Source organism: Filicampus tigris, chromosome 20 (genome assembly GCF_054856515.1).
Source record: "Filicampus tigris isolate MCC_2025a chromosome 20, RoL_Ftig_1.0, whole genome shotgun sequence".
NCBI lineage: Eukaryota > Metazoa > Chordata > Actinopteri > Syngnathiformes > Syngnathidae > Filicampus > Filicampus tigris.
The window spans coordinates 1,752,394-1,780,019 of record NC_141236.1 but is presented as its reverse complement, the minus strand read 5'-3'; the positions used below and the strand labels follow the sequence as shown (position 1 = coordinate 1,780,019).

The following is a 27,626-nucleotide window of genomic DNA, read 5'->3' as shown; positions in this document are numbered from 1 at the left end:
AAAACAATGTGAATGGGTGGTGCCTCGGCCAAGGAATTTGACCTATGTAAGTCCTGTGACTCGGCTGGATGCAGTAGTTGTGCAGTTAATGTACAGTGGCTATAAAAAGTCAACACACCCTTGTCATGAGACCAAGTTAAATGATTTAAAAACTTTTCCCACCATTAATGTGACCTATAACATCCATCCATCCATTATCTATACCGCTTATCCTCACACCATTTCGGCTGTTACGTTCCATTGGATGGCGCGTTGTCGGTCGAAAAACTGGGGCCATTCCTCATCCAAATAAATGTGCACATCTACTCATTCCCACTTCAGTCTCTGTAAATATCCTGACTGGTGTTAAATGCCTCGCTCGTCCTAATCGTGATCAGCAAAGTAGCACTGTTTTTTTTTTGGTTTTTTTTTAAGGAAAAAGGCAGTGTGCGCTCGTCCCAGCATAAATATATGTAGCTCTGCTCACTTCCACATTTCCTCAATCTCGTATAAATCAGCCATGGAGAGGTTAATCCTTTTGATATGTTGAAGTGGTCATTAGTAGGGATGTCCACATAAATTTTGGTGCCAATTGATCACCGTTTTTGGATGTTATAAGCAATGAAAGTACAATGATTTCCAATGGAGTTTTTGTAATCGGTTCCTCCAGTGACTCCGACCGACAGGACAGAACGGTAGGGGGCATGGCCATTCTCCTCATTAACAAGAGGCGTTATTCATGGAGTCACTTATTTCCTAATTTCTCCCACATTTATTGATAAAATAGAAAATGACAACTCTTTTCATTTTCCTGATCAAAAATTATATAAAATGAACTTGTTAGTGAAAACATGGCCATCCGGCCCAACCATTCCTTTAATATGCATATGCACATGTTTATTATCAAAAAAAAAAAAAAAAAAAAAAAAAATCTGGCATTTTTTGTGCAGGTTGAGAGATTTGGAGGATCAATTCCAGGGTCTGCAGACCTTGTCTTGTGTTGCAGTTCCGGCTTTGAAGTTCAAGGTATTTATATCGACTATTATATATACTATTATATATATGTATATATATCCATATATCCTATCACCATAAATGTCCATTTTATGCTTCATGTTTCAAGTGAGATTGAATTCAAATATTAATAATTTAATATAAATTCAAAAAAATCCCTCAAATTGTTGTTTTATTTTAAATAATAGCCTTTACATGCCACACTGCTAAGAGGGAGTTCACTTGTTGTAATGAATATGGAGATAGCGGTGGCTAAATGAGAAGGTCTCGAGTCAAAATACAAGTGGAGTTATTATTCAGGCTAACATTGGTAGCAGAGGATGGTTAGCAACTACAGAGTTCTGCCACCTTTTGAAGGAAAACCCTACGAAAGCTGGATAAAGGAGGTCGGAATTTGGACAAGAGTCACCGACTTGGAGAAGAAAAAGCAAGCCCTTGCGGTGGCTTTAGCGCTATCAGGTAGGGCGCGCGAGACAGCGATGGAAATTCCAGTAGATTACTTAAATCAAGACACGGGAATGAACACTTTATACGCCAAACTTGATAGGTTGTTCCTCAAAGAAGAAAAGGACAGAATATACGAGGCTTACTCCAATTTTGACCGGATTATGAAAGGCTCCCGGATGCTGTTTTAGCTTTTAAGCGACTGGATACAGCGTGCTTGGATATATCAGACAGACAGCTGGCTTTAACAGCGTGCAGTGACTTGACTGATTTGCTCATATGAAGTCGGCGCTGAAGAGGATATTTGGAGCAAACGCGAGTGCTGCGACGGACGGAATCAGACAGGAAACAGTGTATGCTACGGAGCAGCAACGTCATAGAGGCAAAGGCTGGCAAAAAACAGCGCGACAGAAAGCTCCACAGAACGGTACAAATCCTTTTGACAAGAATGGACAGCGATCAAAATGTGCAGTGTGCCAAAGCACGTTTCACTGGGCTAAAGACTGCCCACACAAAAGTGAGTGTCAAATAACCGAGGATCATTCATTCATTCATTATCCATATAACCGAGGATCATAAAACGGAAATTGATGAGTGTAATTTTACACTGTTCACCGAGGAATCACCTACAGATGCAGACATTTTCATGACAGAATGTTTTGGCTCAGCTATAATAGACACTGCTTGCACTAGAACAGTATGTGGACAACAGTGGCTTGAAAACTACAGCTCTGTACTGGGAAAGAAAAGTGCAAACACTATGAAAGAGACAGAAAAACAAAGTCACAGACCATTTCAATTTGGAGATGGAAAAGTGGTCTACTCTGTGAAAAGTGTGAAGATTCCTGCTAAAATTGGGCACATAAAATGTAACATACAAACTGAAGTTGTACCTGTTGACATCCCCCTGCTTTTGAGTAAGGCATCACTCAAAAGAGCTGGAACAGTTTTGGACATGGGGCGTGACAGTCCAGTAATGTTCAACCAGCCTGTCGAACCGGATTTTACTAGCCTTGGACATTACTGTGTAAGCATTGTGGACAGTGATGATATATACAAAGCCAACGGGGAGCACATTTCGGCTAATGAGGAAGAAATTCCGACAATAACAGATGAAATGGAAACTGGCGAGAAGATGAGAGTTTTAGAGAAACTTCACAATTTGGACATGCCTCTGCTGACAAGCTGCAAAGACCTTTGAGTAGTTCTGGCAACAAGGACACTGGATGTGTCAACCTGCTACAGAAGATAGTAAGTCGGTGTGAAGTGTGTCAAAAATATTGTAGGGTTTAACCAAAACCTGCTGTTGGCTTACCACTTGCGTCAACGTATAATGAAACAGTTACGGTTGATTTGCACGAGCTTAAGCCAGGAGTGTGGTACCTACATATTATTGACCAGTTCACTTGGTTTAGTGCAGGGAGTGTTCTTACTACCAAGGAGTCATCTGAGATAGTGAAACATTTTATTCATGATTGGATCAGTGTGCACGCCCCCCCCCTAAAAAACTGCTCAGTGACAATGGTGGGGAGTTCAATAATGAAGTGAGAGACATGGCTGAGAATTTTTACATGGAAGTTAAGACAACAGTTGCCTACAGTCTTTGGAGCAATGGGCTGTTAGAACGACACAATCAAACACTAACTGAGATTATAATGAAAGTAAAAACAAGCACTGGGTGCAACTGGAGCACTGCAATGGATTGGTCTTTGATGGCGAAGAACTGCATGCAAAGTGTCCATGGCTACAGTCCACATCAGCTGGTATTCGGACAGAACCCCAACCTGCCTTCTGTGTTGATTGACAAAAGACCTGCTCTAAGCAGCACGAAAAGTGAATGGGTTGCGAAGCATATTTCAGCTTTTCATGCAGCAAGAAAGGCTTTTACTGAAGCAGAATATTCAGAGAGAATACGTAGAGCACTAAAGAAACAGCTGCGTCACACAGATGAGAAGTATGAACTAGGTGACAAGGTTTACCACAAACATGGAGGCACCTGTATTAGAGTTCATCAACTCAGACTGAAGAAAGTTATTCAGGAACATGATGATAACTCTCAGATTACCAGTGATGAAATGACCAACAACGAGCAACGGCGTACCACTGATGTGACTGAGGAGTTGTAAGGAGAGCCACATGCTGTGTACACAGAGAATGACCCATTGCCAGCTATGCTAAACACAAGTGTTGAAGGACAAGAGCATGGGAGAAGTATCAAATTAAAGACTGGTCAGATTGTAACATTCAAAAATCCAGAAACTAGCATTCAACAAACAGCAAAGGTTTTGGGATGTGCAGGGAAAGCGACTGGAAAGTATAAAAAATTGGTACAATTTGGAGCTGCTTTAGCCTGCTGGAGTGGCTGGCACCAATGAAGCCACAAATGTGTCACAATTAGAAGATCTTCAAATACTGGTGGATCAAGACTATGGAAGTGAGGACATTTTTGTGACAAAAGATATCTCATTTGATGAAGCCGAAACAAGTGAAATACAGAATTGGAGACAAAATGAGGTGTTCGAGGAGGTTGAGGACAAGGGACAAAGGTGCATATCAACACGATGGGTGTGTACTCTGAAAGAGACAGTGACTGGTTTAGTACCAAAGGCAAGGCTTGTTGCAAGAGGATTTGAGGAGCTGCCAGTTGGAGAACTACAAAAAGACTGACCAAGTTGTGCCTCAGAGTCACTGAGGCTTCTTGTAGCAGTGATTTGTCAAAGACAATGGCCACTTCATTCAATGGACATAAAGTCAACCTTCTTACAGGGCATGTCTAAAGACATTTTCGTCAAACCTCCTCCTGAAGCTAACTGTACAGGGACACTTTGGAAATTAAAAAAGTGTGTGTATGGTTTAGCAGATGCATCTCTGTATTGGTACAACAGAGTGAAGGATATAATGATTGATTCAGGAGGTATTATGTCCAAAGTTGACCCAGCAGTTTTCTAATGGCTGGACAATGACAAAAATGTAACCGGTGTTCCTGCTTGTTATGTTGATGATTTCATTTGGGGTGGGTCTCAAATGTTTGAAATGACAGTCATGACACATCTTAAAGCCAAGTTCAGTGTCGGTCGTGAAGCTCATGATAATTTTTCTTTTGTGGGTGTAGATTTTTTAACGTCTGACAAAAGAGTGAAAATACACCAACATTGAGCATTTACAGCCAATACATCTCACACCATCACGAGCAGCGGTGCAAGCTTCACCTGTTACTGAAGAGGAGAGAGATCGGCTAAGATCAAAAATAGGGCAACTTTTGTGGGTTGCAAGACAGAGCAGACCTGATGCCATGTTTGATGCCAGTAATCTGGCATCAAATTTCAAATGTGCTACCATACAAACAATTCATGAAGCAAACAGAATTGTATCTAAACTCAAGACCAAGTCAGTTGAGTTGAACTTTCAACACCTTGGGAAAGATAATAGCCTAAAGTTGGTTGCATTCACTGATGCGTCTTTCGCAAATCTCTCTGATGGTTGGAACTCAAGGTGGGCACTTTATTGTTTCGATGGGTGAAAATGGGCAGTTTTCTCCTATTTCTTGGCAGTCAAAGAAAATTAAGAGAATTGTCAGGAGTACACTAGCAGGTGAGACTAGCTATGTCGGTGGGAATTGACAATGCCATTTTCTGTCAACATTATTCTCTGAACTCTCTCCTGATTGTACTGATCGACCTGTGCCAATAATTTGTGTTACCGATAATCATTCACTCATGGATGCATTGAAGTCTACTAAATTTGTTGCTGAAAAAAGGCTCCGCTTGGAAATCAGTTCAATTAAAGAGCTGATCCAATCAAAAATAGTTAGACAGGTGCTGTGGTCAGAACGCAAAGATCAACTGGCAGACTGTCTAAGGCTCTCTATCAAGGGCATTGGTCAATTCAATGAAACGACCAACACACTGCTTACGTGTTAGTTCAATAGTTCAATGTTTACCAAAAAAAAAAAAATAGACAAACCACACATTCATGTTTACTGTAATTTCTAATGGTATGTTCAGTTTTTTTGTTAGATTGAGCAGCAATAGTTTTTTTTTTTTTTTTTTTTTTTTTAAAAAAGAGACTGAGATTTGTTGTTTTATTTTAAGCAATAGCCTTTACATGCCACACTGTTAGGGGGCAGTGCTGTGTTGAAGAGGCTCATAGAAGGGACATTGTTGGAGGGAATTCACTTGTTGTAATGAATATGGAGATAGTGGTGGTTAAATAAAAAGGTCTCGAGTCAAAATACAGGTGGAGTTACTATTCAGGCTAACAAAATAATCGGCAGATTAATCGATTATAAGATGATCATTAGTCATCGCTTTTCAAGATCGTTGTTTTTTCTTAATCTTTTAGGTGGAGAATTTCTTTTGCATGGGCTCCCCACTAGCAGTATTCTTGGCATTACGAGGCATTCGTCCAGGAAGCAATGGCGTTCAGGATCATATCCTCCCCACCTCAATCTGCAAACGCCTTTTCAACATATTCCATCCCACTGACCCTGTGGTGAGTTCATTGTAGTGTACTGGGGATGGTTTCCTGCTTATCATCTTTGCATGCTGTGCCTCATGTAGTGTACTTTTGGGGCAGGTACCACCGTTCATTTCACCCACCAGTACACCTCCTGGTGGGGGTGGGGGGGTTTACGTGTGCATTACACCCTGCAGCAACGCTCCTTAGGATATTGCACAGCAGCTAACTAGCCTTCCTCCAAAGCCACAACCAGTAACTTGACTTAGCCGCCCTCTCTTTGAGCTTGTCCCTCACATTCCAGCAACCCAGAGAAGCCGGCTGCTGACAAAGCCCCACAAAGCCTCGGACACCCACTTCTCTGGGATGGATGGTTGCAGTCCAACCGCCTCGCAACCCCAACATTTTCTTTACAATATGTTTGATGTTTCTCCACTAGTCACAACACGACATTCTCATTAATATTGTGTGTATGGAACATAAGTTACAGAGCAAAATTCATTGTGTTTTTTATCCATCACAGGAGGCGGCTATTTTATCACTTCCAATCACGGCTCACCTGTTTTCTGAAGCTGAGCCATGATTGGTTGTTAACTGAGACTTGCGCATTTGTGATATCATTTTCAGTCGACAGAAAATGGCCAAATGGCAAAATGGACAAGCTGGCAACAAAGTCAGTGTCACTTGTTAGTGTGAAGTGGCAACGTAAACATAGACAGTGTCGGAGCAACTCCGAGGATCACTCATTTGAATTCATGGAATATTTTGTCCACGACATTGACAAAGATTGGATGGAAAAACGCATGCTTTGCACCTCACGGAATGATGACACAACAACAACAACATTCCAAAACCCGAAGAGAGGTAAGACAATAACCTTACAGTTCAGCCTGCGAAACAAACACTGGTCTGGGACAAGTAAAAAAATTGATTCTGAACATTTAAAGAGGAAGTCAACCCAAACACATTTTTTTCCAGACTATATTCTATGCAGGCCCACTAGTTGAAACAAGGCATTCTGATAAATATTGCGTTTGTGGGTGTATGAGTTAATCAGCAAAGTCCGCCCATTATTAGCCATCTCAGGGGCCGACCATTTTGTCACTTCTGTCAACTAAAAATGACATCACAGTTGCTCACGGCTCAGCTTCAGAAAACAGGTCAGCCGTGATTGGTCGTTACCTGAGCCCTGAGCAACTGTGATGTCATTTTCAGTTGACAGAAGTGACCAAATGGCCGCCCCCAGAGATTGCTAAAAACGGGTCGATTAACTCTTACTCCACAAATGCAATATTTATCAGAATGCCTTGTTTCAACTAGTGGGCCTGCATAGAACATATTCTAAAAAATGTGTATGGGTTGACTTCCTCTTTAAGTACAGCTAAGTAACGTAACAAGGGGTGGGATTGCTTGTAAAAACTGGACCAAACCGTTCATTTTGACTGTGGCGTTTCCGTTCGCATATGCAAAAGTTCCCCCCGCCCTCTATTTGGTAACGAGGTGAATTGCTGTGCACTTCGATAGCTTCTATTCATCAAAACATAGACACCAATGTAACCAGCCGGCATGTTGCTTACAGTCAATTCTGGAGAGAGAAAAAAGATGTGCAGACATCTTGGGATTCAAGGATGATCGTTTTGATGAAACCGTGAAAAAAGACTGGAAGCAACATGCAAGGTTTGAAACTCAAAGATGAGTGAGACAACATCTATAAGTTTCGTTTCATCTGTCTGAAGTATATAAGGTAGCTCTCTGAACATAAGCAAGCTAGGTTGGCGCGACAATTTAGCTCACCAATCGCTTGTGAATATGAGTTAAGTAGCAAAATCCACCCCTTTTTCTCCATCTCAGGGGCCGGCCATTTTGTCACTTCTGTCGACTGAAAATGACATCACACACCCTCATCCTAAATGTTCATGACATTTTTTGAGATAATGTACTTTTTGTAGTAGGATCACTGAAAAAACATTTTATTATCACTCCAACATATGTTTTACTGAGAAAGATTTTATGACTTGACTTATGACTTGCTTGAACCAAGTAATGACTTGTCTTTCTTGAAATTTAGTGGTAACCCGACTTGACATGCTTGATTTTTTTTTTCCAGTGACTCGAGACTTACTTGTGACTTGCACATATGTGACTCACTCCTACCTTTGGAAACCAATATATGATGACATAGAAAATAGGTTTCATTTCTGTCCAAATCATGTTTTCTCTCTCTGCTCTTTTAGGCGTACAGATTGGAACCTCTTATTTTAAAGCACTACAGTAACATTGCACCTGTTCAAATCCACTGGTAAGTCAAGTTGTAATGTTGTACATTTGTGGCCAACAGCTGCTTTTCAATCAGAGGCGTGGGCTTGAGAATGAGATTCCCGTTCAATATCTGTTGGTGTGAATGTTAGGGTTGTCACACTATCATCATATCGCAATATTAAAATTGCCACGATATATCGTCCTCGTCATGTCACAATATTAACTCTTTTGCACTTCAAGACGTACAAGACGTCTTTGTAAACAATAGGTCCTGCCTACCCAGGACGTATAAGTACGTCTTTTACGTTTTTTGACTCATAGTGTACAGTAGGAGCTGACGCAACCTTTCACTGAAATTCAGACTTCTCTGCAATGTAAAATATTGACAAAAACGGACAGCAGGTGGCAGTGATCAGCCAGGATAAGGTGTCAGAGGCAGTGAGTAGTATAATTATACAGTATACAACATTGAGACAGTCATGTTGTGTGTGGAGTGTGGAGTGCAGACAGTCAGAAGTCAGAAAAAACATGGATGACGGAGAAAGTGAGACTGGTGACCTTCGACAATTGTTTTTTGTGGGGTTAGATAAAAAGCCACCTGTCTAAACTGATGACGGTGATCAAGTGGCTTTGGTGGAGTGAATGACGCGTCGTTCTATAACACGTAACAAGCAGCCACCCATTTCTTAGCTGCATGCCTTGCTCCATGAGTCATTTATATGCACATCAATTTGTCCTGCTACTCTATAAAGTTGCGTACTAATATTATATGTACAGATCATGCATCTCGTCCATGTGGACAAAAAAATGCTTTTATGGGTGATTGTTAGAGTGTCGCGGAGGTGGGAGGGTGAAGGGAAGAGATCTGTGTGTGTGTGTGTTTGTGTGTGTGTGTGCGGGGTAGAGACTTCAAACTGCAGAAATAATGTGCAACAGTAAGGGGCGGAGCCAGAACGTGGCTAATGGGTGGGCCTGGAAAAATCAGGGTTGGCCTGAATATTTCTCTCACTGAGCACAATCCTCCTATCCCTCCAATAAATTATGCCATTTTTAATATTCAATAAAATAGAAAAACACAACACAACACATAAATATTAACAAAATAATAACAATTTACTAAAAATTTAAAAGTATATATTTTTTCATGAATCTCACTGGTCGCGGGGTGCGCCGGAGCCTATCCCTAGCTATCTTCGGGCAGTAGGCGGGGGACACCCTGAATTGGTTGCCAGCCAATCGCAGGGCACACAGGGACAAACACCTGCACTCACAATCACACCTAGGGGCAATTTAGAGAGTCCAATCAACTTACCATGCATGTTTTTGGAATGTGGGAGGAAACCGGAGTACACAGGGAGAACATGCAAACTCCACACAGGGAGGCCGGGGCCGGGATCGAACCCAGGACCTCTGAACTGTGAGGCGGATGTGCTAACCAGTCGACCACCGTGCCACCTTTTCAGAAGCATTCATAACAAATTAAAAATGAAACAACACAGCCATATTGCTATATTGCAGAAAGACGCATTGTTTCAAAGATTTGAGTTGACTCTGAGGCTTTGTACATACCCGCAGGCACTCATAAAAGGCGGTGACTGGTTCCCAGCGCGAGATCAACCAACGAGAGCACAAGTGGATTTAATTTTTCCACACACTGTACTGTACGCGAGCTGACTCGGTGCGCGTCATCGCAGCCTCTCGCTTAGTCTCGTCCACTATTCAAATGTGTCGTTGATTTAGTCAGAGTCAAGCCGGATACTTTCTCCTCCATATTTGCAATGATGTGTTTGCTCTAATAAAGTTTTGTAAAAATCGGATAGTACAGTAGAACAGCTGTGCTTATATTATACGCCGGCCAGCGGAACAGACGACTTAAGACATTGCCAAATAAAGTGTGAAAGTGTTATTTTTGTCTTAGGTTGTCTTAAAACAGCTTACCTGTAAAACAGCGGGATTGTTTTAACTACAATCCCGCGTTGCATTTTATCCAAAGGACATAATTGATGTTATTGTGCAAAGATAAAGTTAATGCATGATCCTCCCCGGCGGCCATGCTTAGGAGGAGGAGAAGAAGAAGAAAAAGCAGGCGAAGAAGAAGGAGGAAAGAAGAAGAAGAAGCGTCCGCTTTTACTTTCACTTTTCAGGACGGCGACAAGCATTTTAAAGTGCAGGATTGGATAAATTACACTATGGCATTCTAGTTAAGTCAATTTTATGATAAAAATTAAAACTTTAACGTAGTTTTTAGTGAACGTTCCGTCGTGCTTGTCAGCTGCCGCGGTCGGTCGAAGCTAAATTCTGATCATGCCTGCAAGCTTGGTATTTAATATTTATATTCGTCATTTTGCATTTTTATAGTTAAATGGATTGTTTAACAAGTATTTAGAAGTGTGGGAACCATGTTGGGGTTCGCAACAGCGTAACAGAGGCGCAAATCCCCCCAAATAAAACTGTACAATAAACATCATATAAAATGATAATAATAATCCTAATCATAAATCCGACTCTTATTTTGCGGGTTTCACTTATCGCGGCGGGTTCTGTCCCCCCATTAACCGCGATGAATGAGGGATCACTGTAGTTTGATTTTGTACCACATAATCCCTCAATTTAGCTTGTAGCTTTTTGCTCTCTGTAGGGTGAGCTTTTTTAAAATGTCATGTCATGTCATCTTCCAAACCGCTTATCCTATATAGGGTCGCGGGGAGTTGCTGGAGCCTATCCCAGCCGTCAATGGGCGAAGGCAGACTACACCCCGAACTGGTCGCCATCCAGTCGCAGGGCACACATAGACACTGTCACTGAGCGGGAATCGATCCCACGCTGCCCGCACACAACTCAGGCGTGTGTACCACTACACTATCAGCGGACGCTTTTTTAAAATGTTTGTGTAAATTTGTGGTGTTATCACAGCAGCAGAGCACTTTATTACCACAAATCACACTTTGCACTGTCCTTTTCTGTTGAAAAAAAAGTCCACACCGCGCTCCGCTTCTTGTTTGGCTCTATATTGCTTTAGGTTCCGGCTGCTCTCTCACTCTCTTGTCGCCCTCTCTGCCAGGGAGGGGCTAAAAGTGTGCCTGAGTCACTCACTCAGGCAGAGAGTAGCAGGAGGCGCTGGGTGAGAGAGAGGGGGAGGGAGAAGCAGCGCTTTGAGTGAAGTATCGATCTCAGGACAATAGTATCGATCCGATCCAAGTACTTGCTTCGTATCGATAATATCGATATTTGGATCGATCCGCCCACCCCTACCCCTCAGCAATAGTCATCGAATTGTCAAGAAAACAGCATTTTTACATTTAACTTCAAACAACTTGAGAACAAAAATAAACATTATTGGGAAAACAACGCTATCTAGTGGCCAAAATGAGACAGCTCACTGAGTGGAATATATATATTAGGGGTGTAACGGTACGCTAAATCACATTTTGGTTCGGTTCGGTTTTTGGTAAACTTCGGTTTGGTATATTTTCGGTCCAAAAAAAACGATTTAAAAAAAAAAAAAAAGTTTATTTTGAAAAGATGACAAGTAAATGGTACATTTTTTAGAAAAAGATAAATAAAAGTGAACCATTCATCATCATTGATATTCTAAGAAATTACACCAGAATAAATAATACACTAACAATAACAATAACAAAATGCGCCACATAATACTGTAGCGTCTCCCAATGATACGCTATCAGTCGTAATTCAATGAACGCGTTTTTATTGATTCAACCGGCTACTGTGGGCCATAGCTGACGCCAACACAAGTACAACAACCATTCAATCGACCCAGTCACACACTTTCTCTCCTTCGTCCTCCGCTCCTCCTCTCTCGCCCGCACCCCTTCCCATCCATATACTGCGCGACGCATTCAACAGGCTCGGAAACAACATAACTCTGCAAAACACGAATTCAACCACAACAAAGATAACGCAGTTCATTACAGTACTTTACTACTTACCAAACTGCACGTGCTTACTTCCATTGCGAGCCCCAGGGTTGTTTTTTTGGGTTCAACAGACCGCCAGAAATGGCAGTCAACAAGTTACTTATTTATTTTCCACTTCCTCTCCTTCCCGGCCTTCAAAATAAAAGCATACCAGCAAACCCCTATACACAGCAAGTTTGCTGTGTCGTATTTCTGGAAGTAGTGAACGCCAGAAGAAGTACATGAACTCCACCTTGATGTGCCAACGTCAGTTGAGTTGAGTCAGCAATATACTCGTGGACACAAGTTGTTTTGCATTTAATGCATTTAATTTTATTTCGAAAACGATCTGGAAGGTGGCGGCTAAGGGGGAACGTGGGTGAGTAGCTTGCTTATGCTTACTTTGCAGCAACGAGCTGCGTGGTGCATCCGTCTCTGTGTGGGAAACTGTCATCGCAGCATGTGAGACAGTAACGTGCGCTCAAGCGTGTTTGTATTTCCTCATTGTCACGTCACATAATCTGCGCCTCCCACCTGCAACTGGGGCATACCATTACAAGAGGGGGCGGGGAACCTGGCCGGGGGGCAATACTACAATCCCTATAACAGCAGTTGTCACTTGCGCCGACGCGGGAGTAGAAAGAAGCCTAAAAATAAGCCTTTCACCGAGTAGGCTGAGATGAATTTTGGTCACCTCGCGAGCACGTCACACGCACGAGGGCCGATAGTGGGCCGGACTAAAATACACCTCCGGCCATGCTACGTTAAGCCATTTTTTAAAATTTCCCACGAAATGGGCATCCGGTCCGGCCCAGGGACGGACTGCCCAGCCTTGTGTATATATATATATATATATATATATATATATATATATATATCCGACATTGACGTCATCCTGAGCCCAAAATGTGCTCCGCGCAGGCAGAGGGAAACTGCTGGCAGCAGGGGATCGAATCTACAAAGTTGTTTTGAGTAACACTATTGACTTTATATTTTACCTTAATTTAATCCCATTTGAAACATGAAGCCATCCCCGTGAGCCGTCACCTTATCGTGGTGGAGGGGTTTGCGCGCCCCAATGATCCTAGGAGCTAAGTTGCCTGCGGCTTTATGACCCTGGTAGGGTCACCCATGGCAAACAGGTCCTAAGTGAGGGACCAGACTAAGCACGGCTCAAAATGACCCCTTATGAAGGAAAAAATGAATGGATCACGTTTTCCCTCGCCCGGACGTGGGTCACCGGGGCCCCCTTCTGGAGCCAGGCCTGGAGGTGGGGCTCGATGGCGAGCGCCTGGTAGCCGGGCCGGGCTCAGCCCGAAAAGGACACGTGGGTCCCCCTTCCCATGGGCTCACCACTGGTGGGAGGGGCCAAAGGGGTCGGGTGCCGTGTGAGCTGGGTGGCGGCAGAAGACAGGGACCTTGGCGGTCCGATCCCCGGCAACAAAAACGAGCTCTTGGGACATGGAATGTCACCTCTCTGGCAGGGAAGGAGCCTGAGCTGGTGTGTGAGGCTGAGAGGATCCGGCTAGATATAGTCGGGCTCACCTCCACACACAGCTTGGGTTCTGGTACCAGTCCTCTCGAGAGGGGTTGGACACTCTTCCACTCCGGAGTTGCCCAGGGTGAGAGGCGCCGAGCAGATGTGGGCATACTTATTGGCGCCTGTACATTGGGGTTTACCCCAGTGGACGAGAGGGTAGCCTCCCTCCGCCTGAGGGTGGGGGGACGGGTTCTGACTGTTGTTTGTGCTTATGCACCAAACAGCAGTGCAGAGTACCCACCCTTTTTGGAGTCCTTAGACAGTGTGCTGGAAAGCGCTCCACCTGGGGACTCCATCGTTCTGCTGGGGGACTTCAATGCTCACTTGGGCAATGACAGTGAGACCTGGAGAGGTGTGATTGGGAGGAACGGCCCCCCCGATCTGAACCCGAGCGGTGTTCGGTTACTGGACTTCTGTGCCCATCAGGGATTGTCCATAACGAACACCATGTTCAAACATAAGGGTGTCCATATGTGCACTTGGCACCAGGATACCCTTGGCCGCAGTTCGATGATCGACTTTGTAGTTGTATTATCGGACTTGCGGCCGCATGTTTTAGACACTCAGGTGAAGAGAGGGGCGGAGTTGTCAACTGATCACCATCTGGTGGTGAGTTGGCTCCAATGGTGGGGGAAGATGCCGGTCCGACCTGGCAGACCCAAACGTATTGTGAGAGTTTGCTGGGAATGTCTGGCAGAATCCCCTGTCAGAAGGAGTTTCAACTCCCACCTCCGGCAGAACTTTTCCCACGTCCCGGGCGAGGCGGGGGACATCGAGTCCGAGTGGACCATGTTTCGTGCCTCCATTGTTGAGGCGGCCGATCAGAGCTGTGGCCGCAAGGTGGTCGGTGCCTGTCGTGGCGGCAATCCCCGAACCCGCTGGTGGACACCAGCGGTAAGGGATGCTGTCCAGCTGAAGAAGGAGTCCTATCGGCCCTTTTTGGCCTGCGGGACCCCGGAGGCAGCTGACAGGTACTGGTTGGCCCAGCGGAATGCAGCTCTGGCGGTTGCTGAGGCAAAAACTCAGGTGTGGGAGGAGTTCGGGGAGGCCATGGAAAATGACTTCTGGACGGCTTCGAGGAAATTCTGGTCCACCATCCGACGTCTCTGGAGAGGGAAGCAGTGCACCATTAACACTGTTTATAGTGGAGATGGGGTGCTGCTGACCTCAACTCGGGACGTTGTGGGTCGGTGGGGAGAGTACTTCGAAGACCTCCTCAATTCCACCGACACGCCTTCCACTGAGGAAGCAGAGCCTGGAGACTCTGAGGTGGGCTCTCCTATCTCTGGGGTTGAAGTAACCGAGGTAGTCAAAAAGCTCCTCGATGGCAAAGCCCCGGGGGTGGATGAGATTCGCCCGGAGTTCATAAAGGCTCTGGATGTTGAGGGGCTGTCATGGTTGACATGTCTGTACAACATCGCGTGGACATCGGAGACAGTGCCTCTGGATTGGCAGACCGGTGTGGTGGTCCCCCTTTTTAAGAAGGGAGACCGGAGGGTGTGCTCCAATTACAGAGGGATCACACTCCTCAGCCTCCCCGGCAAGGTCTATTCAGGGGTGCTGGAGAGGCGGGTCCGTCGGAAGGTCGAATCTCGGATTCAGGAGGAGCAATGTGGTTTTCGTCCCGGCCGTGGAACAGTGGACCAGCTCTACACCCTCAGCAGGGTCCTCGAGGGTGCATGGGAGTTCGCCCAACCAGTCTACATGTGTTTTGTGGACTTAGAGAAGGCGTTCGACCGTGTCCCTCGGGGAGTTCTGTGGGGGTTGCTTCGGGAGTACGGGGTACCGAGCCCCCTAATAAGGGCTGTCCAGTCCCTGTGCCACCGATGTCAGAGTTTGGACCGCATTGCCGGCAGTAAGTCGGATTCGTTTCCAGTGAGGGTTGGACTCCGCCAAGGCTGCCCTTTGTCAACGATTCTGTTCATAACTTTTATGGACAGAATTTCTAGGCGCAGCCGAGGTGTCGAGGGGGTCTGGTTTGGTGGCCTCAGTATTGCATCTCTGCTTTTTGCAGATGATGTGGTACTGTTGGCTTCTTCAAGCCGCGATCTCCAACTCTCGCTGGAGCAGTTCGCAGCCGAGTGTGAAACGGTCGGAATGAAAATCAGCACCTCCAAATCTGAGACCATGGTCCTCAGTCGGAAAAGGGTGGCATGCCCTCTCCGGGTCGGGGATGGGATTCTGCCCCAAGTGGAGGAGTTCAAGTGTCTTGGGGTCTTGTTCACGAGTGAGGGTAAGATGGAACGGGAGATCGACAGGCGGATCGGTGCAGCGCCTGCTGTGATGCGGACCCTGTATCGGTCTGTCGTGGTGAAGAAGGAGCTCAGCCGAAAGGCGAGGCTCTCAATTTACCGGTCAATCTACGTTCCTACTCTCACCTATGGTCATGAGCTGTGGGTCATGACCAAAAGAACAAGATCTCGGATACAAGCGGCCGAAATGGGTTTCCTTCGCAGGGTGTCCGGGCTCTCCCTTAGAGATAGGGTAAGAAGTTCGGCCATCCGGAAGGGACTCAGAGTCGAGCCGCTGCTCCTCCGCGTTGAGAGGAGCCAGTTGAGGTGGCTCGGGCATCTGATTAGGATACCTCCTGGACGCCCTCCCTGGTAAGGTGTTCCGGGCATGTCCCACCGGCAGGAGACCCCGAGGACGACCCAGAACACGCTGGAGAGACTATGTCTCCCGGCTTGCCTGGGAACGCCTTGGGATCCTTCCGAAAGAGATGGAAGATGTTGCTGGGAAGAGGGAAGTCTGGGCTTCCCTGCTGACGCTGCTGCCACTTCGGATAAGCGGGAGATAATGGATGGATGGATGAAACATGAAGCATAAAGTGGACGTTTATGGCGATCATAGTAATTCAGCAGCGGTTCAGACAGATTCTTTTTTTACGCACGGTTAGGACGTGATGTCATCGATAGTGATGTCTCCATAAAATGAGATATTAAAGCCTTGCCTCATAATTTCCCCCAAATACTGCATTTATTTCTACCTGATACCTAATCGCTTGACTGTATGAATGCTGGACCGCATGTACTTCCGCAAACACAACGTCGGGTGTGACGTCGTCTCTTCTTCTGCGCATGCGGGCCACTTTGACGACGCATGTGTTCATACAGCAGACAAGACCGAGGTTGCATTTATAATAATGTAATATGTACGCTTACACAAAAAAAATCATTAATCATTGAGCATTAAGACCTGCGGCATTAAGACCTAGCCTACCTGCTACTTGAAATCTTATTTTCAATAAATATTTGATTTAAAATTTTAGGTCATAATAGTAAAGACATTGAAAGGACACATACATGAAAACCCAAAACTCTAGCGGGTCCACAGACCCATGAACACTGGCTGAGTAACAAAAATACCAACACCACACAAGGGTTAGGCAGTTTTTAAATGGTGATTTTATTTATCAAGGGAAAAAAAAATTCAAAACTGCTGTGCCTTATGGGCAAAAACTTTTCCTCGGCACTATATTTTCCCGTCTGGGATGGTGTGAATACAAAATGGCTGCCACATCCTGACACTTCATATCACATGCAACACCAAGAGGCTCCCTCCAGTGGCAGTAATTGAAAAGACAGCTTGAGTGACATTGGACCATCTGTAAAAAACAAAAAAAAAACAAAAAAACAAGCAACTCTTCAGAAACTAAGATGCATTTATGTTAGTTTTCATGGTAAAGCCATATTAAGCAATAAGACAAAAAACCTCAATGTATTTATGCATACATATGTACATAGGTCAAAGTTCAAGTTGATTTCTGTGACGTGGCAGGTACAACACCAGCAGCCCCACGCCATATGATCAAATTCGCCCCACGCTGCTGAGCCTCCCCAAGGAAACCACATCTATATCCGACTCCGAAAGCCTTCCCAGCCCCTGCACCTCCCCGCCTCAGGCACGACGACACTATGGAGAGTCCATCACCAGTCTGGGCAAGGCCAGCATCATGGGTAAGCATATATGCAGTATGACTATCGTTAGTAAATCAAAAGATCAAAGGTCAAAAGACCCCTTATGATGAAAAAAATGTATGGACTCCAGTTTCCCTTGCCCGGACGCGGGTCACCGGGGCCCCCTCTGGAGTCAGGCCTGGAGGTGGGGCTTGATGGCGAGCGCCTGCTGGCCGGGCCTGCACCCATGGGGCCCGGCCGGGCTCGGCCCGGAAAGGCAATGTGGGTCCCCCTTCCCATGGGCTCACCATCGGTGGGAGGGGCCAAAGGGGTCTGTGATGTGTGAGCTGGGCGGCGGTTATAGGCAGAGACCTTGGTCTGATCCCCGGCAACAGAAATTAGCTCTTGGGACATGGAATGTCACCTCTCTGGCAGGGGAAGGAGCCCGAGCTGGTGTGTCAGGCTGAGAAGTTCCGACTAGATATAGTTGGGCCCACCTCCACACATAGCTTGGGCTCTGCTACCAGTCCTCTCGAGAGGGGTTGGCACTCTCCCTTAGAGATCAGGTGAGAAGTTCGGCCATCCGGGAGGGACTCCGAGTCGAGCCGCTGCTCCTCCGCGGTGAGAGGAGCCAGTTGAGGTGGCTCGGGCATCTGATTAGGATGCCTCCTGGACGCCTACATGGTGAGGCGTTCCGGGCATGTCCATCCGGCAGGAGACCTTGAGGACGACCTAGAACACACTGGAGAGACTATGTCTCACTCTGGAAGAGCTGGAAGATGTTGCTGGGGAGAGGGAAGTCTGGGTTTCCCTGCTGAAGCTGCTGCCTCCGCGACCCGACCTCGGATAAGCGGAAGATAATGGATGGATGAATGGATCGTTAGTAAATAAGTACAATACAGTACAAGTAAAGTCAATAAAGTATGGTAGAATCCATGTAGCTTATATGTAGATTTGATGTTTTGGCTCTTGTATAATGTTTAGATTTTCGTTACATATATTTCCTGGAGCTGCTAAACTGCTTTTCATTGTTTCTGCAACCATTGGTGGTTCCAACTTGAATGTCATCCTGTGCAAGACTCCCTTTTGAGTTTGATCCTTTTGTTCAACACCAATCAGTGATCATCTTTTGCCCTTCAGGTGCTGCAAGTATCGGAAAGGGAATCGGGGGAATCCTGTTTTCACGCTTTTCTCGATCCAGTGGCCAGGTGGGTGGAGCGGAGGAGGAGCCCTCCGATTTTGAGAGTCGAACTACAGAAGTGGAGAACGCGGCGGGAGAGAAGGCACAGCTCCCCGAAAGTGATGAGAAGGAGAAACAAGTCGAGGATGAGCGGAGGGAAATAGAGCAGGCAATGTCTCAATCCACTTCAGTAGTCTTGGACCTCACCACCTGTAAGTTCAAAAGCTTCCTCTCCTCGACTGTTTAACTGTCTACAAGTAAAATGCCAATCTCGTGAGCATAGGACAAGTCTGGTTTTATACCAGAAGGATGGCTTTGTCTGACTTTGTCCTCCCCTGATTTCATCAAATAGGAACTATCCCCCAAACCACAAGCATGCACACCACCAAACAAAAGAGAAGTCACAAAAAATGGATACACAAATTACTGTGATAATACACAATGTTTTCATCATCCAAAATTGTCAACACGTATTATACAAGGGTGGACAAAAATTACCAAATAATTTCACATTTCATAGATGTTTACTAGTACCTAGAGGTTGTAAAAAATGTACTTACATTCCTACATGATATTTAATGTCTTATAAATGTATTTAATATGACATATAGTGCATTTCCTACACAATGTGATTCAATGTGCTTCACATAATGAAAAAGTACAACATTTAAAAGCTGTTCCAAACAAAAGAGTTCAATTGAGAACATTTAAAAGCAAAGCAAGGTAAAAAGTAGCTTAGCTTACTAAAATTACTAAAAGAGCATACAGTGCAAGAACAAGATTGTTAAAATGCTTTGAACAAACTCAAGCCTAAGTATGAAACCTGGATTTAAAAGCATTTACAATTTATTGGTATGTTTTCAATCTTTACTCATTGATATTCACTCTGGTAATAAATGATACCAGCAAATCGGGGGACCGTATTATACAGAATGTACAGAGGAAAATAAAATGCTTTTTAATTGTGATTTTGGGAAGGCAGATTATACAATATTCACGGGGAATGATGGGTTGCTGCCATATAGTGAAAGAGAATAAACCACTTGCAGATCTCATCTACGTATGCGTGGGAAACAAAAATGACTACCAAACAACCAGCGATTTTGTATGATAGAACACAGGTGTGTGCCTAACTGCACCTCTTAAATCTTGCAGGCATTGTTTAAAAAGCTTTAACCTCACGTTTGCAATTGCAAGTCAAACCAAATAAATGGCAGAAATGGCTTGTATCTTGAAAAACTCAAACGTCGTGTCACTCTTATCTCAAGGCATCACTGTAAGACGCCTTGCATCTCCAAAACCGTCACTTGTCAAAAAACATTGTTTAGCATGTAACATTCTGTTTGTTCTAATGTGTTTTATAGGTACAACTGATTATTTTTTCCATTCTATGTACAACAACAATTACTTATTACAGCTACTATTTGTCACTTTCTCTGTTTTAGTGGAATTGGAACAACGCATCGATTTTGAGCTGCGAGAGGGCTTGGTCGAGAGTCGCTATTGGTCAGCGGTGACGTCACATACGGCCTATTGGTGCTCTTATGATGTGGCGCTTTTCCTCCTTACGTTCATGTATAGACCCCAAGACCCTACTGAGACTGTTGAGGACAACACAGATGCCTCATAAAAAAAAAATTTAAAAAATCCATGCACAGTAAGGCATGGCCAGTCAATTCATTTTCTATTCACACATTTGAAGTACAAAATGAGCGCTCCCTATCTCATTTACAGTTTTATTACAAAATGATTGACTAAAAATGGTATTGATTAAATATTAATGCTATTTTATACACTGGTACGGTTTCTAAAATGTGAAATTTTGACCCTTGATTACTATATAGTAAATCCATATTTATTTTATCATTTTTATTTGTGCAACATGGCTTTGAATATAGATTTTTTTTTTTTAATTATTTTTATTTATTCAAACCTTGGCTTCACAGGGGCATGAAATGACTGTTACCAAGGGAATTGAAACTGAATTGACAGTGACACTCATATTAGCACACCTGCAGGCACGCACACACACAATCTAGATTTGTCCCAGTTTACGCACTCTAACCTCAATGTGACCTTTGACAGAACGGGCGTACTGTCAAGCCATGCCCTCTGACCACTTGTCCAAAAGTTCCTGCTCGTGATCTTTTGCAGCAACAACTTCTTCTTTGGCCAATTCCTATTCATCGTTGAACTTTTGCAATGTTCTGTGTATCTGCAGACTAGTTTTCAGCTGTGACTGAGACCATGATGATCCCGTAGCCCCATAATTGAGCAGTACACTGCTCAGCTTTGATATTGTGATCATTTCCCAACATAACATACCATGGAGAGACAGATACAGTACGTTACAAAACTAGCTTGTCTGGTAGCAATCATTTAGTCCACAATATGTCCCTTCTCAGGATTTCTGTGAATTCATTCGGAGTGAGAGAAGGACTTTCTTTTCAGCTGTGACGCTGGATGTGCATGCACTCCAAGAACATGCTTAGTGATTCCTCAAAAAGACCAGGTCATGTTGGATCTGATCCACAGATGTACAATATTTTGGTTACTGGAGCTATACGCTAGTAGCACATCCATAGAAATGTCCCCCTTTCCCTGTGTTTACAAATCTAATTTCTGACGTGTTTGTTTCGTTCTACCTCCGTGTGTGCACGCATTTGTGTATGCGTGTGTCAGAACAGGCTGAATGGAGCCAAAATTAAAACCAAAAGCCGTAAAATGACTAAGCCTTCAACCATACTTAAATACTTTGATATTTTTCTCCAGCTGTTAGACTGCCAAGTCAGAAAAGCCTATTTTTGGTGTAATCCCTTACCTTGATTTCTAAAAGACAGTTTTGTATTTACATAATGGTGCACACATTAGCAGTCATTAGAGCTGACCTGGTTAATGGAGGTAAAAATTAACTTCCTGTTCTGAGTCACTAATACAAACTATTGACAAATTATATAGAGAATAATAGAAACTAAACTACTCACACATTGACTGTTACTGTCATGGGGTCAGCGCTCTGATTTGCCTAGTCATATTTTTCCACATCAAGATCATCCAAGCATGCCTTTGCAGTCCTTGCTTTGAGACCACAATGATAGCATCTTATGTTCATGATTTTTTTCATTACATGGGGCATTTTTAAATGTGAAGCAGCCAATTGTGAGTTGCCAACAATATGTTGATAGCCACAAAATGATGTGAATTTAATCTCAGTCCCACATATAGAACAGAGAACAACCAGAAATGTTACTCTAGGGTGTTGTTTTTGTCTGTCTCACTACAGTATCAATTACATACAGTGCTGCTCAGAAGTTTGTGAACCCTGCAGGTATGGCCAAACATGACCATTTTGGTTGGGACCAAACTGTTCACAGATTGGACTTCCAAAAAGCTTCAGGTTTGTCCAGGTGCTCTCTGGCATGTGATGTTTGAGTTGGCTTTTACCTGAATTATAATTTTTCTTGTGGCTCTTCCTGTTATTTTAGGTTGACCACTTCTAGGCAGCGTTGTAGTAATTTCCAGTGCTCTCATTTGTAGATGGTCGGAAGCCGAAATATTTTTGAGATGAGATTTCTCTTCCTCTTGGCATGACTGACATATATGGGTTCACCTGGGTAAGACTAAAGCGACGTCGTTTCATCTCTGTTTCATTCAGTGATTCAGAATTTCTTCCCTAAACGTCTCTCATTTCATTGGTCCATTTCAGTTCTTAATTTAGCTACCAATTTGTCCCACCTGATTCTACTTGACTGCTTGTTTTAAGCAATGCATCTCAGGGTTCACGTACTTTTGCACCTCCACAAATTGACAGAAAACTCTTTTTTTTCTTTTTTATTTAGTCTTTACTAAACAACGAATTTAAAAAAGAAAAATACATCCAATTGCTAAACCTTACACCTGATATTTCATATAAAATATGGCTTGGATTGAACAACAAAATCAAGTTGAAATAATTGGAAAATCCAAATGTGCTCAAGAGGTTCACAAACTTTTGAGCAGTACTGTATATGAGTGGGCAGTTCTGACCTGGTTCGTTGACAAATTATAGACAGACAAAGTATTAGAAAAATGATGTTTAATGAAATGTGTATAATTGGACTCTGATTAAACTCAAACATGCAGGCAAGAATTTAGAAACTAATGTTAAAACCGACTAGTTTATTAGATGTTTTTTTTTCTTTGAAAACCCATTGTGTCCTTTGTGCTCCTTGGAAATCAAATATTGCATAGAACAGTCAGTAACATATATAACAGAAAGTAAACACATTAAAAAATATGGGTTCAGTCGGAAATGACACAAGAAAGTTGTTTCTTCTTTAAATAGCTACTTTTTAGGTTTTTTTCTTTCCACTGTAACATAAATTCCATGTCCAAAATTATTCATTCCCTTTCTCAATACAGACGTTTAGACAATGTTCTAATCTAATCTAATGTTCTTGATTACACTACTCAAGAATATTCAAGTGACCAGAATCCTTTAGTTTAGAATTTTGCAAAACATTGTGTTTTTACAAAATTGCCTGAGCTTTTTATTACTTTTATTTGTTATGGTTTCAACTGCAAATGTTTTTTTTAATGCAGTATTACAATTTTGGACAAATATTCAGCCTTTAAGTACTATTTATTACAATGCCAAGGTTTATACATTATTATGGTCTTGGTGGCCAATGTTCTCCATTCAGTTAAAAAAAATGATTGAAAATGAAAAATGATCACATATGATTTATGTACCGGTCCTTCCCTTTTGATATTTTAGCCTTCTCTAATTTGTCATTGGGGCAAACAAGACAACTTTTACCGTAAGCTAACTTGTTGGCTTATATGACAACTACTAAAGTAATGTACATGTGCATTTGCCGTTTACACCAGATGTCCAGTGTGTGGATTTAATGGATATAATAATGGAATGCAGGGGAAAAAAAGTGTTTGAGGTGGCCTGAAAAGAACTAAATATGAAACTGGATGTGCAAGGATGCATTATATTTGATCATTCACAAAAACTCAAGATGTGTATAGTTGTATATAGTCCTTGTGTTTTGTATACAAGCATTTCCCTTCATGTGCACCACTACTCATGACATGTAACAATTTGTGGGCCAATACTAGTATGGAGACTGTTGCATGGTATGCCGGTTCAAATACATGATTGGCAAACTGAATAGGATGAATGATCGTGTCATCAAATCACTGATCGAGTAACCAATAAGTACAGATAGCATAGTTTATTTTTCATTTGAGGCTTTACGGTCACAATATGATGTAAGAATTGTACATCAGTGATTTGCCTTGAGTTTGCAAATTCCAGTGGCCTTTTCCTTGTCGGAGTTTGGGGAAGGTAGCGAAAATGCAAAAGTGAATTGGATGTTGATGCACTGACACGCAAATGCTTTCAAATATGTAGTCGTTATATCAAGTCAAGTCAAGTGTACATACTGTTCTACTATTCTGAAAAAATCCACTCAGCCAGATCAGTTTTCCAAGATTGTCTTGATGAGAAATATATTTCTGCCCTGTATGTTCAGCTCTAGCTAAACTAAGTTGTTTCATAACTGTAGCTCAGAATTGGTTACAATGAACTGGGGCTGGGTGTGCCCGCTGTGAAGTATGTAAAAATATGTCCTTTATTTCCAAAGGAGCCAAAACCAGAAATGGCAAAAAAAAAAAAAAAAAAAAAAATGACAATGTCAAACGCTAGAAAAAAATTACTTGGAATGGTAAAATCATAAAAACAAACTGGCAGATGAACCGGGGTCGGGTCAGATTTTTTTTATTGCATTGTTTGCGCATTCTCAATTTAAAACATTTTAAAAAAAAAACCAACATTTGTCATGCATTTGTTCAGGAGCCATTAAGTTGTACTGGCAAGCAGGTATACTTTTACAGATAACAGTGTACTGTTTACATTTTGTAAAGTAGAAATGAAATGCCAGTTCAAAGGCAGGGGCCTCCTCGGTTTATGACAGTCCCGTTCCCATTGAAATGCTTTTATCACTACCAATGCTAATTGCAGCATTAAAGTCAGATTTAAGATTTGGATGAGAAACACTTCTGGCCATAAATTGTCATGACTGGCCTAGGAGGATGCATTGACCACAACGCAGATAGAACAAGGCTGACACAGTCTTTATTAAAATAAACTGCACAAAATGAGTGCGATGCAACCAAAATACATTCATGCAAGAAATACAATGACCAACGATCATTAAGGAGAGCAAAAACCAAAAGGAAGTAGTGGAAGGAAGGTACATAAACAAGCGAAACAGAATCTATCTACACAAGATAGAAAGAGAAAACTGAAAATCACAGAAGTACGTATTAGACACAAACTTAAAGCGGAAATCAAGCCAAACATTTTTTTAAAAAAAAAATATGTTGAAACATGGCATTCTGATTAATATTGCGTTTGTGGAATATGAGTTAAGCAGCAAAATCCACCCCTTTTTAGCCATCTCAGGGGGCGGCCATTTTGTCACTTCTATTGACTGAAAATGACATCACAAATGCTCAGGGTTCAGGTAATGGCCAATCACAGCTCACCTGTTTTCTGAAGCTGAGCCATGATTGGTCGTTACCTGAGCCCTGAACAGTGATGTCACTTTCAGTCGACAGAAGTAACAAAATGGCCGCCCCCAGAGATGGCTAAAAACAGGTAGATTAACTCTTATTCCACAAATGCAATATTAATCAGAATGCCTTGTTTTAACTAGTGGCTTGCATAGAACACATTAAATATGTATGGGTTAAATTCCTCTTTAAGTACTTCTGGAACATCTAGTCTTCAAAAAATGGAAACACACCCAAAAAAAAAACAAGACGACTTAAGAGGCTTAAGAGAAAAAAACCTTGACTACTCTTTAAGTGGATTGGCGGCAAGCACAAACAATACCTTCCTTCCACTGGTGCGGCACCTAAATACTAGCCAAGACTGATCACCAACAGGTGCAGCTAGTTGATTGCAGGCAGGTGCGGCTAGGGGACCTCTCCCACCGATAAACCAAGGCAGACTGTGTACAGAGAAAAAAACATTAACAGCAAGCCAAAACATGACATAAATAAATCCAATGAAAACCAATAAGTGTGATGGTGGGTGCATTCTTGTGCGATGTCGTAACCTTGAAGTGTTGTAAGTTGGAACTGTCCTGAACCAAAGACCCCTTGTACATGTACGGTACAGTATTTTGCATTTAAACCAATTGTGTCATGCTCCTCTTTTCAACATCATCTCTGACTGAAATTAATATATCAATTTGATTTTCATTAAAATTTTGAGGATCTGCATCTTTGTCTCTGTTCATTCATTTAAATATACTGTACAGTAATTACTAGGGCAGTATTGATTTGCTTGTCTTTTCTTTTTTTTGATGGCCTTTTGGCTAAAATGCTGTCATGTGTTAATAGACCTGGTGGTGAGCAGGTATGTGGACCCAAGCGCTGGAAAACAATGAAGGCCTTAATTTCTATTTTTGCACTCCACCGCTTCATCTTAAAGATGTCATCAGCAAATTTGAAGTTCTCTCATTCCACTTAACGTGAAATGTCATCAGCAGGACATGAAAGGACCCCGATTCAATTTATTTAAAACATTTTTTTTTTAATTTAGGAAAAACCTCCAAGCGGTCATTATTTTTGACAGCTGTCCCAAAATGCAGTTGAAGAATTCTGCTGAGTCACAGATGGTGTAGTGCTAGACTCGCCTGACTTGGGTGCGGACAGCGTCTGATCGGTACCCGCTCAGTGACGGTGTCTGTGTGTGCCCTGCGACTGGCTGGCGACCAGTTCCGGGTGTAGTCCGCCTTTTGCCCAAGTCAATTGGGATAGGCTCCAGCATCTCCACGGCCTTGTACAGGATAAGCGGTGTTGACGATGACACAAAATTCAGCTGTCAGGATGTGTCACCTCTGGTTTGAAAGTAGTCAGTTGTCCAAAGGAGGGTTTGGATTCCATGCAGTGTCCTGGTTTTTATGACTTATTATAAAATTGAGTAAAATTTCAAATGTAAGAACCAGGGGCGGAGCCAGAACGTGGCTGATGGGTGGGCCCGGAAAAATCAGGGTGGGGCTGAATATTTCTCTCACTGAGCACGTGTCATGTCATCTTCCAAACCGCTTATCCTGTACTGGGTCGCGGGGAGGTGCTGGAGCCTATCCCAGCTGACAATGGGCGAAGGGCAGACTACACCCCGAGCTGGTCGCCAGCCAGTCGCAGGGGACACACAGTCACTGAGCGGGAACTGATCCCACGCTTCCCGCACACAACTCAGGCGTGTGTACCACCGGCCTCCTTGTGTGGAGTTTGTATGTTCTGTGGTTGTTTGTCTTTGTGTGTCCTGCGATTGGCTGGCAACCAATTCAGGGTGTCCCCTGCCTACTGCCCGAAGACAGCTGGGATAGGCTCCAGCACGCCCTGCGACTCTTGTGAGGATAAGCGGTATAGACAATGGATGGATGGGTAGTTGCAAGGGAGTGTGCCAATTTTTAAGAGTTGTTATAAAATTGAATGAAGAACTTTATGCTGAGGTTGTCCCAGCACAGGAATTGAACCCAGAACCTCCACATCCAAAAGTCTTGAAACACTCGTCCACATAGACAATACCTGATCAGTCAAGCTTTCAAAAGAGCATTTAAGGTTTCAAAGGCGCTTAACCTCTGGTCAATTTTTGGCCGCTTTCTCAAAATTCAGTTGAAAATTGAGCTGTCAGGATGTGTGACCTCTGATTTTAAAGCAATCACTTGTCCAAAGGAGGGTTTGGCTCCCATGCAGGGTCCTGATTTTTAAGGATGGGTATAAAATTGAGGAAAAATTGTAATGTAAGAACCTGTGACATCGGGTTTTTAAAAAGTCAAGAGTTTCAATGTGGGTTTTAAAAGGCGAATTTAGCTTCCAGGCAGTGTGCCCATTTTTAAGAGTGGCTCTAAAATTGAGTCAAAAACTTCATTAATGAA

At 43.2% G+C, this 27,626-nt stretch overlaps 1 protein-coding gene across 2 annotated transcripts in view; it reads left to right on the top strand.

The window, feature by feature from the left end:
• Positions 1–25,962, top strand: part of ddhd1b (DDHD domain containing 1b) — a 33,295-nt gene extending 7,333 nt beyond the window's left edge. Inside the window, exons 8-13 of one of the 2 annotated variants that reach the window (XM_086018354.1) lie at positions 930–1,005; positions 5,779–5,928; positions 8,127–8,191; positions 17,386–17,564; positions 18,645–18,896; positions 20,130–25,962. In XM_086018354.1, coding sequence (XP_085874480.1) covers positions 930–1,005; positions 5,779–5,928; positions 8,127–8,191; positions 17,386–17,564; positions 18,645–18,896; positions 20,130–20,314 — 907 coding nt within the window. In that variant the 3' untranslated portion in view covers positions 20,315–25,962. The remainder of the gene's footprint in view (positions 1–929; positions 1,006–5,778; positions 5,929–8,126; positions 8,192–17,385; positions 17,565–18,644; positions 18,897–20,129) is intronic. The other variant, XM_086018355.1, reaches the window with a different exon arrangement.
• Positions 25,963–27,626: the final 1,664 nt, after the last annotated feature.